The sequence below is a fragment of the Labrus mixtus genome, chromosome 11 (assembly GCF_963584025.1).
Source record: "Labrus mixtus chromosome 11, fLabMix1.1, whole genome shotgun sequence".
Lineage (NCBI taxonomy): Eukaryota > Metazoa > Chordata > Actinopteri > Labriformes > Labridae > Labrus > Labrus mixtus.
This window is the reverse complement of record NC_083622.1, coordinates 24,442,619-24,464,325: the sequence shown is the minus strand read 5'-3', so window position 1 is coordinate 24,464,325 and position 21,707 is coordinate 24,442,619. Positions and strand designations below refer to the sequence as shown.

General features: G+C 39.6%; 2 protein-coding genes across 4 annotated transcripts in view; one reads left to right on the top strand and one right to left on the bottom strand.

The window, feature by feature from the left end:
- The window catches only part of triob (trio Rho guanine nucleotide exchange factor b), a 102,745-nt gene extending 86,492 nt beyond the window's left edge, over positions 1–16,253 (bottom strand). For 2 of the 3 annotated variants that reach the window (XM_061051002.1, XM_061051005.1), the window contains exons 1-2: positions 15,964–16,233; positions 5,453–5,506 (exon numbers count right to left, since the gene is read on the bottom strand). In XM_061051002.1, coding sequence (XP_060906985.1) covers positions 5,453–5,506; positions 15,964–16,033 — 124 coding nt within the window. In that variant the 5' untranslated portion in view covers positions 16,034–16,233. Of the gene's footprint in view, positions 1–5,452; positions 5,507–15,963 lie in introns of all 3 variants that reach the window. The other variant, XM_061051004.1, reaches the window with a different exon arrangement.
- Positions 16,254–19,024: 2,771 nt separating this feature from the next.
- The window catches only part of dnah5 (dynein, axonemal, heavy chain 5), an 89,441-nt gene continuing 86,758 nt past the window's right edge, over positions 19,025–21,707 (top strand). The window contains exon 1 of the mRNA XM_061051000.1: positions 19,025–19,114. Within this exon, the coding sequence (XP_060906983.1) occupies positions 19,025–19,114 (90 nt within the window). The remainder of the gene's footprint in view (positions 19,115–21,707) is intronic.

The following is a 21,707-nucleotide window of genomic DNA, read 5'->3' as shown; positions in this document are numbered from 1 at the left end:
AGGAAAAAGGCCGGGGTCGGAGAGGGGGAGAGGGAGGACAAAGATGATGATGTGGGAAATAGGAATGATTATTGGATTGAAGGGGGAGGGAGGAAAATGCTTAAGGGGGAATAGGAAAGAGATATAAGGAGTAGAGAGAAAGAGAGAACAAGGGAGGCTGAAAACCGAGCTTCAGTTCTCTAATCACAAACATTCAATTTATAACAACATTTATAAATACTTTTTCATTGCAGGGACAAAACAATGCTGATGAAAACTGTAAAAAAAATGACGTTGAAATTGCAAAGGAATACACTGTCTTTAAATCAAAGAAAAGCCCTCTAATAAATCATTTTTCCACATGTATTCAATGTGTGTTTTTGTACATGAAGGGCAGAGTTCAGCTATGCATGATGAGCAGAATCATTATTAGTAAACCTGATATTGTTGAGCGGTGCTGTTACATCAATGAGAGTGTTTGGCTGTGCATGTGTGTCAAATGTGTGTATTTATCTGGCTGCACAAGGCCTCGGGTCATGTATTATTTATTATTAACCTCTACAACTCTGTAGTTATTTAATGCATGTGTATAAAAAAAGAGTCTATGTAGGAAAGAATACTTGACCATTGTATAGTTTATTTTCTATTTGTCATTGTTTCATTTTTTATTTAACTAAGGCACTGCCAAGCGACACATGGAAATGCGTAGCTACGGGCCAAAACTTTGTTGGAAAAAAATTATCCTCATTTTGTTTCAAAATCTGTGCAAAGTTTTTTGTAAGACATTTTGAATACATTTAAATTCCCCCTTCCCCCTAGAGATTATTTACTCTAGTAAAACAGCTGGAACATTTTTATATGCAGTAATAAAACAATTTAAAGTTGGGTCCAAAGATCATTATTCAGAGCAGTCTCATACAAGAATGTGCCTGTTCTTCATATGTTAATAAATATATGACATTAATGAACTCCAGTTGATTGAAACTGGAACTTTGTTTGGAGTCAGACATTCTTCCAAATTTCTTCCACCAACTCTTTTTGGATTTAATTGTCTTGCAATTTGCGGCCACGGGAAATATAGCTGGGCCTAACAGATATCATTATGTTGATATCCTGTGACAGGAGGATGCAAGCTGCGCTCTTTTCTAAAACCAACACAGCCAGTGTTGCACAGCATGATCCAATTAAGGACGTCTGCACAAACACATATGAACAAACACTTACTCACAAAGTAGAGGTCAGGATGCATACAAGCATGCACGTCTGAATGAACACACACGCACACAGACACACATAGGTGCCCACAAACATGACACAAACACAGTCCAGCTGTCCCCGTGTTTGACACCACGGGGCGTCTAACTGGCTTTCCCCTCTTTCATCAGATCATCCTTTGTGTGTGTGTGTGTGTGTGTGTGTGTGTGTGTGTGTGTGTGTGTGTGTGTGTGTGTGTGTGTGTGTGTGTGTGTTTGTGTGTGTAGTAGAGACAGTCAGGAAGAGAGAGAGTCTTTCCTCAGTGGAAACATTTTTGAAAATTGCAGCAATCATAAAGAATCTGATAATTTGAACACTTTGAAACCAATATGTTTCCAGAGAGATAGAAACTGTTGAAATATGATATAAATGAAGGAAAATGACAAGACAATACTAAGACACTGTTTTAATCAGACATCCCAGCCCATTCTGCGACAGCATTTAGTAAATAATTTAGCCTAAAAGTGTACCTGCTGCTCTAAAGCTTTATTGGGATGTAAAATGATTGGCATGCGACCATGTACAAACTCTCCTTTGTCCAACAGTGCTACAGTGCACACTTCAATGAGACCTATCAGTAGTTAAAATGTGATTACACACTCTTTAGTAGACACTGGTGGATGGTCATCGGTTGTGCATACTGCATGCCGCCATGCAAAGAAATGATGTGAAAAGAGAGGGAAAGAAGGGGCATAATAAATGAGTAAACAAACAAGTAGAGTTTAGTCTTCCCCGCCCCAGCCTCTGCAGGGGAGAATTCAATGAACTCCAGAGAAAACCACTTCCTTCACGGCTTAGAGAGAGAGAGGGAGATAGAGAGAGAGAGAGTGAGTGTGTGTGTGTGTGTGTGTGTGTGTGTGTGTGTGTGTGTGTGTGTGTGTTGCTATGTGTGTATGAGTGAGTGAGCATGCCTGCCTGCTCATCTACCCACAGAACACATGGTTAGCATTCAAAGCCCAATTCAATAGGAACCTTACAGTGAGCTGGGTATGAGTAGAGATGAGAAATTGAGTTTACAGATGAATTAAACTGAACAGAAACATTTGGAGGAGAGAAGAGGAGAGGAGAGGAGAGGAGAGGAGAGGAGAGAAAATGACTCAGAATCCCTTGCTTTTTATTTCTCCATCTTCAAATATCCATCTATTTTCAGCCCCATAACAAGGAGTGAAAATCTTATAATCTAATTCACCATACTATGCATGCTAAATAAAATGAGTTCAGTGAGAGATCCTCCCAGAGATCATCCTGATTGAATAGGCATTTGGCTACTGTTGCAGATTATCTTGGACTAAGAGCCAGAGCATATCAGGGGAACAGTCCAACTATTTCCTTTAAGCATGATTAGTCTGTAAATCCACATGAGGGCCAACTGTGTTTTGGGGACAGTTGAGAGTTTGTGGTTAAGTGTTTCCTACAAAAACCCTCATCATGAGGTTTACTTTCTCTTTTTGGTAAAAAAAAAAGCCCCCATGTATAAAATGTGTGCAAGCTACTGTAATTGCTCGTTTTTTGGTGATTTCAAATGTTACAATCTAATCTCTACATTCATCAGATTTAACATAGTTTGTGCTTCAGAGGGGAGTTACTGTTTGAACTGAAAGTTGTCAGTTTGCAGGATGTGTCCAGGCTTGTGTGTGGCACTGTGTGAAATGAAAAGAACAGGTGAGTGCTGTCAGACTGGACAAGTAAGGCCGGTTTAGTTGGTAGAAAGGTTCAAGCTGGCATCGCTATGACTCAAGCAGACATCAACCTGCACTGTTGTTAAGCCAAAACATGGTATGAATAAATTCTGTTTGTTTATTAACCAAACATCATTAGTCTGAGAAAGCTGATATAATTGATTCAATCATTATTCCTTGTAACCGTGTGTATGTATTTTAAAAAGGCACATCATCATTTCTTGCTGTAGAAATGCCTTCTTTATAATAAATGTAACTTTCTTCTAATTTTGGCCAAACGCTGGATTCAGTCTCTGGCCAAAACCTTCTAAGCCTACATCAGGCTGCAAGTTACCATGGAAACTGTGATGATGTTTTATGATTTATGGTTAAACTAAATAATGACGTTACTTGGTTAAGTAATACCACTCTGCACACTCTTTACCTCGGTTTCATCTACAGTACATACACACACCACCTCATCCATTATTCTCCATGTGGGGAAAACTTGTCCAACATGATTGCTAACTTATCAACACAGTTTCTCTACATACTGAAGCTTTGAGTCCCCATAAGTGGACAAAACAAGTCCAAGCTTAAAACAGACCAATATTTCTCAAACATGTCGGCCAATCAGCTAAGTTTAGATTTAAAGAATAAGCACATACTCAGTTTAAGTTACAAATAAAGAATCTAAAATCAGCACATCTCATTGGTGGAGGAGCAACATTCAAAACAATATCAAGTGGAAGACAAAGCTGTTACAGAGAAGAAGAAAAACTCTATAAAGACACACAGTGCGTGGTTGGCAAAAGGCAAAAATAACAAATGCTTTCACACTCAGAGACTGAAATAGCCAGAAAATCTGTGCAGATATTTGAATGTTTAGTCAGCCTTTCTGAGTATACACTCATCAACTAACGCAGACTCTCACACACAGACAATAACCACATATGTGCATAAAAACGTCTCTCATGTACAGGAGGGGAAATTATAAAATTGTCGATGTGAAGTAAAGAACACTCCATGTGTAGAAAATGCCGGATCAGCTAATAAGTGAGAGATGTATTAGCCTCCATTTATCAGAGAGGATTTTGAACACCTGCAATTTCATGCAGCACTTTAACACAACACTTGAGGCAATTTGTTAAATCGACCCTTAATTCAACAGCAAGTTAATTTAGTTTGGAGTAATTGAAAATGAACAATGAACCATCAGCTATAAATGCCCGGTACAACCTGATTATCTCTTATTCACTGAGAGCAGCTCATGAATTTCTGCTTGATTCCAACAAAAATAACTGAAGACACCACGGCAGCTCTCGTTTTTGTGAGTCTGCTGCCTGAAGAGTTGTTTGGCAAAAGGCCTGCGTGCACAGGATTTATCTGGCATGTCCCACTCATTTCCCATTAACACACATTCAAATTCTGGCAAATGGTAACAAAATGCCAAGCCGTCGATTGAAAACAGTCTTCTAAAAATGATCATCCCTGAATGACCCAATTGGGAAACACCAGGTCAAAACTGAGACAGACACATTGGGCTTACAGAGAAAAACACAATCCAATGATGTTCGATGTCGTGTGTGAGTCATTAACTCTCTTCCTCTTGTTTCAGTATAATACTAATGCTCAATCACAAAAAAAATATCTTAAAATGATTTATGTGCTCACTCTTAGCCTAACAACTCAATGTACTCTGTGCCCCTGACAAAGATTACACCAAGCTTTTCAATTTAAATCAGACTTTCATGGAAAAGCTCCGAACACTTCCAATACGTTTGAGCCCAAGACAGATTAAACAGAATAATCTATTGGTAGGGAAGCGGAGCCACAGTCATTTTGGATAATCTGAGGGCATTCCCTTACATGGACCATTTAACTGGCCTGTTTATAACCCCCCCCCCCCCCCAAAACAAAAACAAAAAAAAAAAAAAAAGAAAAGAAAAATCACCCTGACGTGACAGACTTGGTGTATTTTTAGTGTATGGAAGACCTGGGGTGTTGAAAATGTGACCCACAAGGTCACGGTTGCTGGAGAGAAGCTTGAGTCTGATGGGATTTGATACAGCTGAGCTTTGAGGGAACACAACATTTCACTTTTTACTTGGTATGGTACATGGTTTTCTTAATGTATCACTCTTTCTTCCTCTTATTCACATATACCGTATACGAACAGTGTTGGAATGATGGCTTACTTAGTGACCTTTTACTGTAAATCCACATCTATTCAAGGTAATTTATAATGTATAGTTACTTTAAAATATGACTTTTGCGAGTTGTTTCCTCTTAACGCAAAAAAAGTAACCAAACGTTACTTTCTCCAGTAATTAGCTACTTTTATAAAGCAGTAACTCGGTTACTTTTTAATAGCAGAAAACTAGCAACTGTAACTAGTAAGGAAAATCAAAGACAATTCTAAAGTGGTATAGCAAACTTTTCTTTAAATCTCATATATGACAGGTTAGGTACAGTGCTATTCAGTGTGGGTAATAAAACAGATGATGTGTTACATCCAGGAGGAACTCTCTGATATGATTGTGTGTGACAATCAGGCTTACCTGAGGTTTGACCTGGGCCGTCCAGTTTTGATTCACATTTTGGAAGAGAGCAATCTAAAAGAGAGAAAGAGAGATAAAAAAAGAAATTAGAGGAAGGAAGTTTATGAAAGGAAATAAAAAGTTGGGATACTGTCTTGTGGCCCTCTGGAGCAGCACCACAGCCTTCAGGATGTTTTACTGTCAGCACTTTGAGCTTTATGATTACAGAGTTCAAATGAGAGAGCAATTGTGGAGCAGCTCTTTGATCCAAGTTTGTGAAAAGTCCCTCCCTGAGACTAAACAGCATTAAACATGCTGCATGCAGATGCATGTGTGTACACTCACATGCATTGATGAACATATGCTGTAGGTTAGCATAAGCTGGTGAGGACAAACGGTGAACCCGACATGCGAGTCAAAATGTCTGTATTGATCAAGATTATGGATCTGTGTCCTCCTAATCTTCTTAACTCTATGCTCTCACACTCAAAACTCACACACACACACTTTCACACACACTCATGTGTGACTCTCAGCACACCAGCTGATCAGAGAATGAATCATTTAAAGATGTGCAGTACAGTAAAATGTCTGCATTACTAATGCTCCAGGATTCATCTTAAGGGGGATAGGAGACCACACCAGGGCAGCTGCCTTGAGGGTTATAGCCTCTGTACATGGAATAGGCGATATAACCACTGAGCTAAACCAGCACCCTCAATTTTAAGAATGTATTTAGCTAGACTTTTAAAAAAGTTTGATGTTTGGTTTCCTTTATGATAGTTAAAACAGTTTATAATATTGGTTCGGAATAAAAATCTGGTCCTGCCTCAACTGAAATAAAATCAAGAATTGTGTCAGTTTCTGTCACACAGTCACCTCAATTTAAAATAGATGTTCTGCAAATCCATACGTCCACTTTTGAAATCAGACTTTCAGTGAATAAATGAGCTGACTTTATTTGTCTTTTATTTCTGTGTTTGAGAGATGAAGAGGGCAGAGGTCCCTGCTGATGACCTTAACTTATAGCCTGATTCCAAAGATTGACTGAATACTTGATTTGGACTAACATGCACTTTGTATCTGGCAGCACACTGAAAAACTCCTTTCTGGGTCACTCGTCAGTAGGACATTATAGTGGCACGAGATCACAGAGAGGAGAGGCGGGGGGGGGGGGGGGGGGCAGCTTAAGCTCTTCTTCACTCTGACTTCTCCTGGCTGCCCGTCTGAAAAGAACAGCCTGGCATATGCTGCTGCCTAACAGGGATTACAGGAGGCACCTGTTCACACTCTCATTTTATACAGTCAAGTGTGGATAAAGTGTGTTTGGTCCAGTGAAAAGGGCTCATCCTCTTACAGAAATGTGAAGGACTTACATGTGTTTGACTTCTCTGCTCACAAGGTGTGTTGGGATCTTAAGGGAAAGTATTTAAGTAAGAACACTGAATTACAGCTAATGTCAAGTTACTCTCAGAATATTTTGTTCATAGGCATGTCACTTTAACAAGTGGAGGTTAAGATGCAACGCAGAGGATAGGTGGCAATATGTGGAGAGGGGATAGTCGGTGATGCAGAGAGAAAGCAGAAGCTATCTTCTACCAAATAAGGAGAATAAATGACTGTCTTGTTTTTCTTTGTCTGGTCATTTACATGACCCATAAATCATGAATTTATTCAGACACAACAACTGAGAAACAACCAAATAATCCAGGATGTCATCCATCCAAAATGAAACCATCCAGCAAACATGAACCCACCCCAATGTTAGAGGAGATATCCCACATTAACCTTCTTCATATTATTGTTAAAAGTACAGATTGGCTCTGTTTCTTCAAAACAGTACCACTTTTCGGAAGTTACCTATGCCAGCCAATACAGTAGGAAGGGGAGTTAAATTTGATCCTTAACCTATTTTATCTGCAGCCAAGAGGGGCCAGGCAGCAGTTTAGCCCTCCTAAGTCAGAGGAGCACTGGGTTGGCACTGTTCACACGACAGGGATCAGAGCCTACTGCTGTCTTCAAAGCAAAGAGAATGTTACAGTGTGTGTGTGTGTATGTGTGTGTGTGTGTGTGTGTGTGTGTGTGTGTGTGTGTGTGTGTGTGTGTGTGTGTGTGTGTGTGTGTGTGTGTGTGTGTGTGTGTGTGTGTGTGTGTGTGTGTGTGTGTGTGTGTGTGTGTGTTGTGAAAGAAAAGAGAAACTACACAGTTCCTTTTGGACAAACTGAGCACAGCTGTTGACAGCAGACAAGCAGTCTCAGGCAGCACACAAGCTGACATATGTATGCAAACACACACAACGCAGAGTGGGCTTGATTGAACCAAAGCTCACCCCATGTTCTGCTTATTTCAGTTTGCGAGGATGCAGCTGGAAAGAACAATAGCGGTACAGTCCAAGAAAAAAAAAAAAAATAATTGAAATCTTTCACTGCATTGACAACAAATTTCCCCAAAACTGAAAAATCCCAGAGCTCAAGTAACATTGAAGAAGAAATTGTTTTACCCATTCTTGCACACACTACAAACTGTTGGGAATTGGCTACCTTAGTAATTTTATGAATGAAAAAATTCAACATCCTGAAACTGAACCCATCTCTGAAAGAGGGGGCCTGGGGGTTCTTTTTCAAAGTGTTATTCTCAAAAAAGAGGAGGCACAAAGCATTGTGGGAGGCCAGGGACTTCAGACACCAGATCCAGATGCTTCCTCGGTTATAAGGAAAGGGAAAGAAGGTTAGGGGAGGAACTGAGAAAGACTGGCAGGATGGAAACATCTGCTTCGGGGGCATGTGGAGAGAGGAGAAGGGTCAAGGAAGGAAGACTCAGGAATGTGCAGGAATTCTGACACATTTTGTGTGAATAAATAAATGTAGTTTAGTCATGTGAGTCAGTAGTGGACCGACGTCTGATGGCAGAATTGGGTTTGTGCATCCCTAGTTTATGCAATTTCTTACGCTATGCTACACCTATGTTTAAAATGAAACATGATTACTGCAGTCATCAGACATTGCCGCCTTTATTAAATGGAACTATAACATCTTTTGGTTCCAAAAACTAACACAATACTGTGAAAATACTTTCCATTCTTGGGTTAATGGTTGGCCCCCTCTTGTAAGATCTATGCCAAAGTGTGTTTGTGGTTTATGCTGTTAAAAAGAAAACCAGAACACTTAAGTGTTGTTTTTTTTCCTTCAATGTGACAGTCCATCTTTTTTAAGTCTGTCAGTTACATTTAATAAACCTCATTCAGATGTCTGCTTTAATAAAGGTACAAAATAAGGGCATGCATTATGGTGTGCGACATCATTAAACGAGGACCATATATTACAAAACCAGATCGTTATTTGAATATATGACAATCTTGAGCAGAGCCAAGCTATGAGGTAATGATGGAGGGCTGAGTGGGAGAGGAGCGGAGGAGGCGGTGATAAAAAAAAGGATAAAACGAGGGGGAGTCTGCACATGAGTGACTGAGGTTTGTCTCTTACCAGATCGGGGATTCGCAGGAGATCCAGAGAGACCAGCCCACAGCCTATTTTTATGACCATCCCTCATTCATTCACCCCAGTCCTCCATCCCCCTCTTCCCTGCTTTCAGAGCCCCGGGCGAAGTGGGTGGGATGTAGTGATTTATACCTACACGTGCATGCATGTGTGTGTGTGTGTGTGAAATGAAGCTGTCCCACAGGCTACACTCAGCATTCTCCAAACATATTATCAACCTATTAGAATTCTTGATCATCCACACAATGCTACCAGCCCATATCTTAAATAAAGAAGAGTATAATGGCAGGTGAATAAGTCATGAAGGTATGTGATTGCACGTCTTTAGATTACATTTAACTGTACATAAAATGACCGACAAGCTAAATCTAATAATGAACTGCATCTGAATTCATACAAACAGGAATAAATCTGTTTTTTTCCCCTTGTCTCCGTGTCTTCAAAGTGACCCCCGGTAGATATGTACATGACATTTTACACAGATCAATAATTTGGTGAGATGGAAGGGGGGAGTGTCCATCAGTGAAGTGTATTACAATTCCTGAAAAGGTCGCTCGCCTCTGATGAGATCGATCAGCGTGGTCTGGCAGTAACATAAGTAATTGCCTGCCTGTGCTACCTTCTTGATCGTAATCTCCATAAAAACTCTCCAGTTAACGGGCTATAACAGGCATCCTAACATCTGGTCCTTATTGTGAGCATACACTGGGCTTTTTATATAAACTCCAGAGAAGAGGAGGAGAAAACTGCCTCCACCAACTCACATACTGTACACACGACCGGAATGGGTCATTTTTTAGTATGCACGCTAACTGCTTATTAGCCAAGATTTTACAGCATGCATGATTGATTTCACAGACACAGCATTGGGCTATATGACAGAACTTCACAATACAACTCTGATTTGTGTTGAGATTAGATTGTATTTAGCCATTTTGCAATCACAGAACTAGAACAAAACTAAAAATGAAAATACAAACAGGAAAGGACATAAACATACAGTATACATCCATTATTTACAAAAAGGACTACATTTTACAGTGCAGTACTGTAAGTCACAGCTACAGCAATTGGCATAATACGATATAGCACATACTTTAACATTAGGCACTCTTATAGTGAAGGAATCAAAAATGTGTCCAAAATGGTTGTGGTCAATGATTATGGAGATGTCGTTTAGGATTTATTTTGTTGGATTGACAGAGTCCTACTATCAGGCTGATAAATGATATAATAAGGATCATCATATCTTCATACTTTAAGTGTTGCCGGGGCATTTTGACCTCTACAGTGTTTTATTACACTTTTGTTTTTTTTGCACACAACTTCAAATTCACACATTGGCCCATGGTGGGATTTTTATACTTTTCAATTTATTCTGCAACCCCATTGGCAGTAGCAGAACTTGCTATTCAAGACATCCTCATAATAACTGTCTTATCATGAGCATAATGTTCTGAGATCATTTTGTTTAATAACTACAGTTCAAAGATTGAAATGCCTTTCAAAGCCTCCGTTTTCTCCTTCAGTTGAACAAGATAGCCCGTTGTGCATGAAGACCTGAGCAGTTTAGTAGTGCAGGCAATGCCAATCTGAGTTTACAGTCCTTAACTCTGACCAACTGCCAATTAGGCTGCCCATGGATGCAACTGAAAGGTCTCCGCATGGGGAGCACACTAGCCTACATTTCGCAGGGAGTGCTCCACCCAAACCACAGCTCTATAATTTGATGAGTGAAGGCTTGTTTGTCCCTCTAAGTATGTCATGTCCTTTCTTTTTGAATCTCACCCTCTCTTCACTCTATCGTATACTTTCATTTACTTTCCTGACTTTTTGCTCCTTTTTTTCAGCATGCATTTGTCTTTGGCTTACACCCCCCCCCCCCCCCCCCCCCTTACTTTCACATAATCAGTAGTGCTAACCAAACACTCTTATACAATCTAAGATGCATCCTGCACGCCCTGTGCAAGTCCTCTTCCTCATCTGCATGATTATATAAGATTTCTGCTTGAGTATGCAAGACACCATTAGGTCATTTTGCTTTCATTTACTACGACTGAGAGAGGAAACACTGCTTAGTGACTTGGCTTACACACTGCACTGGCACAGGTCACTGGGTTCACTTTGGGGACAGAAGAGATGCTCACTTTACTACCAATACTGACACTGGGATTGTTGATTAAAATACTGTACATACTAAAACAAAACAAAAAGGTCTCCAACCGGACACTACAGTTCGTTCACATTCTCTCAACAGAAGTACAGTGACGGAGCAGAAGTAGACACTCACGCCCCTGCCCTGCCTATCAATTATTCTTCTAGCATAAAAAAATCTATTATTTAACATCGCAGACTGCAAAGACACTCACACATGTATAGTTGAAAGCCCACCTGAATTAGTAATGAAAAGAATAGGAGCCAGTTTCACACAGCAAACAGAAGATCTTTGCAACAAAGCCTTATACTTTGTATTTGTAAGAACTGATGACCACACTGTCTTTACAGTTGTGACTGGGCATAGACCTTGTGAGCAAATTGATTTGACAGTTTTTTAAATCTAATTCCAGCTTAAAGTACATCTTGCTTTTATGTCAATTGAGTTTCAGAGAGCAGATCGGTACTTTAATGCTATTTGCACAGGCCCAGTAACTTCATTAAACATCACTCAAGAGATCATCTATAAATTATAACTTTGCCAAAGTATATAAGGGAACAAATGTTATTTTTAGTTTTGCATAAATTACTCCCTCTAAAGATGAATCCGGGGAAAATCCAGAAGTTAATAACCAGCTTTTACTGCAGTGGCGTCTTCCTACAACATCAACGTGTTTGAATGTGAACATTTTTCTACTTTAACATAGCTAACTTTTTACAAAAATGTAGAAGACATCCGGGAGAACCTGTGGAGTTCTGGGCTGAACAGCTCAACACTTTTAAAAAACTTTAACTTTGGGGAAAGAAAAGAGTCAGTGTATAAAACAGTATGAGAGCGGACACTTTAAATACACTCACTGGCCCTGCAGTGGACTAAGATAGAGGTGTATCAAGACAAGAATATGAGAATTATTTATAATTCATATAAAAACGTATTTCATGATGCAAATAGTTTCTGGCGATTAAATGAGGTTATTAATTGATTAAGATAACTAGCATCGTGGATAAATGTTATATTACACAGCAGTCCATCACAAATATGTTTGAGATTTATTTTTTTACATTTCTCCATTGTGTCATCGGGTTGTTGTTACTGAAAACAATGTCTATATGTAATATCCAAACAGACTAACGATTGCCTGATTAAAGTAACTTCACCAGCAGCTGTCTAAGGATTTTAAGAAATGGGTCGACTGATTCGTCGTCAGTTAGTCATTACATGACTGTGGCTGATCAAAAGATGTAAAGCACCACTAGGGGGTCACAATTGACCACAAGATTTAAGTTCATGTTGAGATCATGGCTTAAAACAGATATGATAGAAACAAGACTGAGGTGTCTGCACTGTAAAAGTAAGGGTATGCTGCTGAACCATCAGGTAATATACACAGTAGCCAGACATTTTCTAAATCAATTTAATTATCAATATTGGCCCCACAGATTCATCCAGATGTAGACCATCAAGTTCTTCCCTGTTTGAGTTCTCCATATATCGAAATGCATTAGTTGTTACTATCACTTTTAAACACAGACCACTGCCATTCAGGCTTTTGATGACAGGAGAATGTAAAAGTTTAGAACATATGAGGGTCCATATTGGGAACAAACAAATTAATCCTCATGATTCCTGCCAGTGCAACTGGAATATAGTTGACATTTTGTAAGAAATGTAAAATATATTCAAGTAACTCTTCATTGTTGCACAAGAGATATGTCTAATATCTCTAGTTATGAGCACTTTATATTTAAAGCTCACAGGGGACGTGCTGCTAGCGTGGGCTCAAAGCAATCAGCAGTTTGTTATTGGGCTGTGATGTCTCATTGTGAAGAAAGCTTGATTAAAGTCAAAACATGCAACAAAGTGGTACTGTCAACAACTGTATTCCAAACAGAATTGGATTATTTGTAGTCAGTTGTGAAACTATTCTGCCTTGTTTTAAATAAATATAATTAGGAGGACACTGTTCCTCCACTTTCAAAAGGTACGTTTTAAAAATACATGCAAACCAGAGGGAAATATCATGTCGTCAAAATGTTCAAAAAGCTGATGAATATTTCTAAACTTTGACCAGTTGCAACAATCTTGGGATTGAACTTTAAGTCACGTCATGAGCAACCTGGGAGAGTGACTCAGAGGCTGAGCTGTGATCCACAGCATCAGAGTGGGACTCAGAGATGGAGCTCCATCTGCTCAATGACAAAAATCAGGAAGAGAGGAACATTGAGAATATGCATGATAATATTCTCCATTCAGGTATAAACATGTGAAACAAGAGCAGGATCAAAAAATAGGTCCAATGAACACCTGCTTTCAAAACCAAAAAGCTTTATATTCATCTTGAGTGTCCGTCCTCTTTGGAGCTATGACCTCCCACTCATGTTTCCAGCCAGTTAGTAAGCTAGTACCTAAGTCAGACTCTTAGCCAGTGATGTAGCTGCTCTGACAGATAATCAGTCACTTTAGGTCTTGATCAGTATAAGGATATGCTATGTTCTTGCCTTCCCTGACTAACTGTGGCACCAGGGTGCATCCAGAGCCCCAGAAAGACAGAAAATAAAAACACTCATTCATACACTAAGCCACAGTGGTGAAGTGCTTGGGATCAAGTAGGATGAGCAGCTGTTTGCCAAGATTTCAGCATGCAATAAACTGGCAGCAATTAGGCAGCCAATGCCTGCTGCAGGAAGGCCATTAGTATAGTGTTGCTTCACAGTGAAACGACCACAAAGATTGGGGTACAGATATTGAAATGGCAAAGCCTGTCTCGACACGTTCCAGGAGACATATCTGACTACTTCCATTTCCAAAGGGACTAAATGATCAGGGGACATTTTTCCTTTAATAAACTGATACCGAAGGTACAGTATGTTTGAATAAAGTGGACAAATCACATGAAGCAATAGAAATATTAAAGTTTGCAAAGTGACTGGACAAATGGTTTGGTCCAAATAAAACACATTAAGCGAAGAATCAAATGATCATATTTCATTCTTCTTTCAATATGTCTGCATCGATATGCTGCAGGGGGGAAAAAAACACATTCATTTAGCAAAATACTTTTTGAAACAATCATCTCCAATCTCACCAGAAAAAAAACACAGCTTTTTGATATTATTCACTCAGCATTGAGAGGAACACAGAAACTTTTTTTTAGGCACGCTTTCTTTTTTATCAAAGTCTCTTATAAAATTTTCCTGAAGCCGGCGTAACCTATTTCTGTCTCCATCATGAATACTGTATGAACTCTGCATTTGCCGCTATATAAACATCCAAGCAGCCCAACGTCACTGTGAGCCAACTTTCCAGCCTGATACAACACAGCTATAGGAAAATACATTGGCAGGCATCCAGCCAACCGTAAGAAGAGACTGTAGCATTTGAATACAATCCACTTTGACAACATCCCCAACTGTCTGACGGGCAGAAGCAATCTAGGAGAAAGTATGTGGTTTACAGACTGTATTAAATAATATTAAGTATATGCATACGAGTTAGGCATGCAAGAACATGTCTGCTTCTTCATATTGATTCATGTGCACTTATAGGTGGACGTGTGTGAGTTCTGCCTGTGTGTCTGTTACTGCATGTGTGCAATCTATGGAGATGTTGAACAGCAGACCCCAAGGCACCAGGTGTCACAAGCAGAAACAGCTGAGAGAGAGAGCGAGAGACAGCTGCTTCTTCTGGTGTGTATCAGAGGTGGTCCAGCTCTTAACGGTGGCAACATCTTTCCCAACACTTAACCTTTGATTTAAAATCTATCTTCCCCAAAAGCCGGAACAGCACTCCCAAATTGTCAAATTGGGTTGAAGAGAGGTACTTTAAGAAATGTTGAACATGTCAGGGCTTGATTGGGGTTTTGGCTGGAGAAGAATACAAATCTTGAGTCACAATGGTGAGAGTCTCATGCCCTAAGAAATAGCTGTTAAGCAGGTTTGAAAGGGATGATACACACTACATACTGGTGGGAGAATGTCTTAATGTTTATCTTAGAAAACAACATAATATCATAGTAAAAACATAGAACATCTGCATCATGTTGTCATTTCTGTTCAGGGAATAATCTACACTTTTGGGGTAAGAATGCTTTTGTAGCAAACATATATGACACCTTGCATCTACAACTCTACAGAAAATACTGTCATAAGCTTTCTCACAACAATCTGCTTAATTCTGTTGTTATTATTGAGCTGGTAACAGACACCACTGCTGTCCCCTATGACCTTTTGAAGGTGTTATTATTGTTTTGGATGCAAAGTGATAAGGTAAAAGGCCTATCTCAATTTGTTGGGTTGATGCAATCATATCAGACAGGCCCAGCAGAGTGAAACCTATTGCCCACATATGCTTCCATGGCCTAGCCAATATCCCGTGCGTGTGCATCAGATCTGAGATAACTTTGGTTAAAGCGTGATGCACACAATCTCATGTTCCGTTTACAAAATTGTTCCAGCCACACGCCCCTTTAGGCCAGAATATGACAATGTTCGACACACATCCAAAGGGGGTTCGTGATGCTTTCAGCGTCGAAATACTCGAAAAGACTGATCGAGCAGAAACCCATCCACACCTTGGTCCATCCCAGAATGAGGTCACTGCCCAATAATCAAAAACACACATCTCAGGAGACGCTATTTCAGCTGTTGTCATCAAAAGCAGCGGAATGACAAGCTAATGTACTAAAATGTGGGTAATAACCACAAGCTGTGCGCATCATCTCTACAGCACGTCTGAGGCGCAGCATGCATCTCGCCCCTCAACCTCCGTCAGTGGGTTTTGTTCATTTTTTTCTGTTGCAACAATGTGATATACCACCAGTGATCACACCGACTGCTCTACTGTAGCTCTCCCTATGCCAGACTCGCCCCTTCCCGACTTACCGGATTTGAAAAACGCCGCTATGTCTGCTGCGTCCTTTGCAGCCTCATCTAGTCCCTCTCCTGCGCTCATGGCTGTGGTCGCTTGTTGCGGAAATAAGCGATGGATATCCTCAGAAGGATGAATTGTTGTAATAATAATTTATCAGCAGAAGCGGATCCCAGTGCCTTTCATTGAAGTAGATCCGGTCATACAATCTGTGCTCCCTTCGTTAAGCGAGAGACCTCCTCCTCCATTTTGGCCGAGAAGGGAAAATCCTGGCGACCGATCGGCGGCGCTCCCGAGTTAGGACGAGGAGGAGGAGGAGGAGGAGGAGGAGGAGGAGGAAGGGGATGATAGTGAGAGAAGGCGGAGATAAAAGAGGAGGGGACGAGGACTGAGGGAGGAGGGCTATTCCGTTTGGTGGGTGGGTGGGTGGGGGTGGGATATCCTGGGATTCCGTTTTTCTGGGGGTTTTGGTGCATTGTGCGCCACCCAAAATTAGTGTGCGCCACAGCACACCAGCAGCCAACAGCGTCACTCACTGCGGTGCTGATGCGGGCTGCGTGGGAGTCATTCTTCATGATTTTATGCTTCAACAGCTAATGCTCAGATGTGTGGGAGATGCCAAAACGACACACACCATGGATATCACTGCTGTTGTCTCTGTGTAGCCTCTTGCTGAAGATATGCAGATGTACTTTTTTTTATTTTAAATCTAAAAAAAAGGCACTTCTTGAGGAAACGTGGGTGATATCCCCATGAGATGATTGTGTGTTGTGGTGTTGTGGCCTAATAGCCTGTTTAAATTTAAGAACGACTTCCTGCATGACTGATGTAGCCTATACGTGTTATATTGCTCTAAGCAGTAATGACTAAACGTGTTTTCGGCGGATGACAATGTGACCATGACAGCGTTGGAGAAGGATTATTAAATTATCTCTTCATCTCCCAGTGATGAAGATGATGCTCAAGTATGAGGTCATTTGCCCCACAAATCTAACCCATTTCTCCCTGACAGCTGCAGATCTGCCATTTTATTAGGAGCAATGTGCTGCCGCCATCTAGTGGTTATATTTGTTAATTGCTCTGGAAAGGTTATGAACTCTGCACTGTTTGCCTAACATTATTGTGATTGAGAATTGAATTCTCAATCACAATAACGAAAGACCGACAATGGCAGTACACCAGCTGACATAATGTTAAGGGCAGTGAGGCAGGTAAAACTTGAAAATAAGTCAATAAGGAGCACTGCCAAAGTCTTCAGCATTAATTACAGGACCCTCACACGCTACTGTCAAAAGGTGACATCCGTAGAAATTGAGGGTCAGATGACGATGCCAACATCAGTGGTGGGCGATGTTCAGCCTAGGCAGATTTTCCCAGCTGACTTGGAGATCCAACTGGTTCATTACATCATTAAGTCAGCTGACATCTACTTCGGCCAAGACAATGTTACGTCACTGAAAAATGTATTTAAACGTGTTGAATTAGAATTTAAAAAATAGTTTTAAAAAAAAAGATATAGTTCAAGATGAATTTGTTTGTGTTTAGGCTATTTGTAGTTTTTTTTTTAAATAGACATAGTTCAAGATGAATTTGTTTGTGTTTAGGCTATTTGTAGTTTTTTTTTTAAATAGACATAGTTCAAGATGAATTTGTTAATGTTTAGGCTATTTGTAGTTTTTTAGGTTTTTTGGTCTGCATCATTTTTTATGCACTGACACTGATGAAGCCCTGGCATTGAAAACAGCTGTTTCAATAAATCCGACTTTCAAATGCAAGAATAAGAGTGACACATGTTGTTATTTGTTGAAAAATATAATGTGACAATTTACCCCGCATAGTGTGACAACATACCCCGTGATGGGGCAACTTGTCACAAATGCACCGTGGCCGTCCATGACGTCATCATTCTGATACAGACAACACCTAGCAGGTAAACCCTGGGATGATGGTACTGGGTCTTGACGACTTTTAGTTTAGCGGAAAGCAGGGTAAAATAAATGTAGTTTAGTAAATTTCAGACTGTATGCGACTTCGTGGATCGACACATAACTTCCTTATCCCTATCAATGAATTCATACAAGGCATTTTGTTGTTTTGCTAGCGTATGTATGTAGCCTGGCTAAAAAGTTTGCTAACCAATCATGTAGACTATTATTTTTTTTTAACCGTCTTTATTGACAAATTTAACATGTACAAAAAATGTTTATACAAACTCTTTAAGAGGATGAACATACAACAGCAAAATACACAGGAACAAGTTAGTTCAAACATAAGACTAGGGGGGATATATATACAAATAAATAAATAAAAATCAAACTTTTCCAAAAGAAAACATCAGGCAAATGTAAGCAGACAACAAACTGGAGCAAGGACAAAAAAAAATTCAACAAGGGCAAGAAATCAAAATTGAATATGGTATTTACTCATGAGTAAAATAATATTTACCATGTCAGTAATTGAAGGGTTTAAATTATCCATAAAATAGAGAATACTATAAGTATCAAAAGATGGAATATCGTTAATTTTCCCAATCATGTAGACTAGCTAATCGATGACTCAACACAACGCGATGCTTTGTGAACTATTGTTAGCATTCATTATCAAATGAGCAATTTGAGAAAAACTTAATTAGAATGATTTTGAACAATGGTCGCCTCCTGTTTTTTTATAAATAAAGTAACAAGAGTGACCCGTCCAACAGATAGTTTTACTGACATGGCGTTCACTTTATGGTTCTGTCTTCCGATCGAGTTTTTCAAATGGTTTCAGACTGCATTGCTGTGGTTTTTAAAACGCATTCGTGAGGAAACACTTGATCAATAGTTTTTCCCTCTTTTCGCGACATTCCCACTACCAGCCCTTTAGCCACTATTGACAAAATGTCTCGTTACCACGGAAACCACTGACAACATACACGGCCATTTCTGGGGAAAAAAAACGTGTTACGGACCGAAAAAATCTCAGTGAACAACGGAGGTATTGTCGTGGGCCTAATTGAAAAAAACATTGGAAATATTAACACTTGATATTGTTGAAGAAGAAGAGGCCCCCTTTTTGTGAAGGAATGTTTGAGCCATGTCATTCAACTCTCGACTCGCCAAAATCAGCTACAGGAGCAGACCCAGCCAGACTTCTGTGCCTGGAGAGTCTCACAAGGAGGTGCAGGTTTGATCCCCCATCCTTTTAACAATCATGTCATACTAGTTATATTAACGTGACACTTTTTGAAAGCTCTATAGTTCTGTAGTCTTTGTATGGTGAGCGTGGAAGTTAGTATAGACTACTAAAGGTTGCTTCAAGCCCAGGATTGTGTAAAGCATCCTCATGGTGGAATATTGTTTTAATTAATGGACTACTACTCTAGGATAGTTCAATGGTACCGTTTTCATCCAGTTTTGCATAGGCACATACACTGTCATTTGCAAGAAACATAGACTATCTCTCGTTTTTTCCCCCCTGGCTTGGTCAAATAGCATATCCTAATTTATTTCTTTTTAAGTAGGCCTACGTTTAGCATTAAAACAATCTGCACTAGACTACTATTAAGTTCAAGACAATTTGAATGGCCAGGCGAGAATCCAAGTGGCACTCTATCCCTTGTTTGTAGGAGAGGTTCCTCTTTTTCCAAAATGGATCCATTTAATATGGCCTCAGACTAATCACCGCCAGTAGTTTTGTAGCACAGCTTTTACATGGAAAAGGGGACTGATGGAATTAATCTGCATTTAATTTTCAAGTTATGAAACCTCTGAGCGCTATTTGTAATTGCACTATTGGACTTTACTGTCCCCTCAGCAGTTGCCAAACGGCTTTAGTACAACCCACAGTGCTCTTGTATTGTTGTTTGTATCACATGTCTCAGTCCACTAGAGGGCAGTACATCGTTTCTGATAGTATTCCATAAAACATGCTCAGTGATTTTTGCCAAAGATATGTTACAGCCAGTGTTCAGTATAGATCTAAAATGTTATCCATGAGAATACGTTTTTTGAGTTACAGGATAGTTGAGTGGATTGAAGCATAATAAAGGAAATATGAAATGGCATCAACATGTTCATTCCTTGTGGATAATTATACAATTCATTTTTACATTTGTATCCATTTATTTGAGAAGAAATGACAAAACATGTGGAGTCAAAACATTTCCCTTGTTTATGCATTACATAAATTGTCACTGAAATGTTGTTATATAAATGTTCACCTTTTAGTGTGAAAAAGTGTAACTTTTCAAAAGGCCCCTGATCAAGACCAACCTATAGATTAGCTTTATCTTTGGTTGGCGTGAATGTGCAGCACCTGGAGATTTAGTGTCATGATGTTTGGTGCATATTATATGAGCCTGCTTTGGATGTAATGTTAGGGAACAAAACTCAGTTTGAGCTGCCTTTCACATTGATGGATCCAGGTTAACACATCTAATCCTGCACCTCGGGATCACTAGAATATTGATGACTTTAGCTGTGTCTTCTTGTCTGCCTTATGTCCATTAGTCTTACAACAGATTTTAAGAAAAAAATGAAGAAAATTCAAAGCAAGAGGGTAATATTTAAAAGCGGTAACAGTTATTGATTTAATTTAGTAATTGAAGCAAAGAGGGGTTGGAAACGACAACATTCATTGAAGTGGGCATCCTCTGGGACAACAGTGGACCTATCTGTCTCGCTCCCTGTCGAAGTCTTTCTCTCTCGGATCCCCCCCCCCACCCCTTCATTTATAATTTACCGTCACTCTCCTGTTTCATGGCAGCTCAAAACCAGACAGTTCAGCTTAGAAAATCAGTCATGGTGTTGTGAAAAATTGATGAACCAACTGCTTTTAAATGCAAAGCTTGGCAATCATTCCTTCAGTATCAAACTGTCTGTCAGATCCTTGATGAGAGAGCTGTGCTTCTCATCTGTGGGGTGCCACAGTAAAAGCTAATGGAATTTAATATTAATTGATGGGAGGTCTATGCTTGTTTATGTGTATGTGGTTGTGTTAACTGGGGAATGATAAGAGTTTCATACGGGAATTACAAGTAATGAATATTTCTAGCAAGTCTCATCTATTTATTTATCTTATTATGAATTATTATGAATTTATTTATGAATTATTACTGTATTATTTATTACCAATAGTTGCATCCATATATGGATGGCATACAAAAGTACATTGATATAAATAGAGATATTGATAGCTGTTTCCCCATGTCCCCATTAACTCTTTCACACTGAGAAAAAACCCACGTCTAACTTTACTCTTTTTTTTTGCATATTAAATTCCTTATCTTAAATGGAAAAGTGAGGATAAACTTTAAAACCTAACACACCTCTTATGCAGTCTTGATATTTATCATACAGTATGCTGGAGAGCACAATGCTAATGATTCTTCTATTCTTGCTTTAGGAGAGTGACCACAGTCACCTACTTGACTAGTTTCACTCAGTTAGCATACAGTGGAAATGCATATAATGTCCAAGTAGGTGTTTTGTTTGTGGAACCTGATGATCTTAGAGTGTGACACATTTCTTGTTATATAGTAATAATGTTTATACTGAAGCAAAATGCTTAATTTGTCTATCGTCGTTGTTTCTTGGTGTGTGTGGTTTCTGCCTTAAGGTCTAAATAATATAAAATGCACCTCTCCTCACCCCACCACCCCCATTGCTGTCCCTTCATCCCACTGTTGCAATAGAATTGTAAGGTGAGAGCAGGACCTTGATAATTACCTGGCAGACAGATGGTCATCCAACACCGCATTATGTGGTTAGCGGTCCCC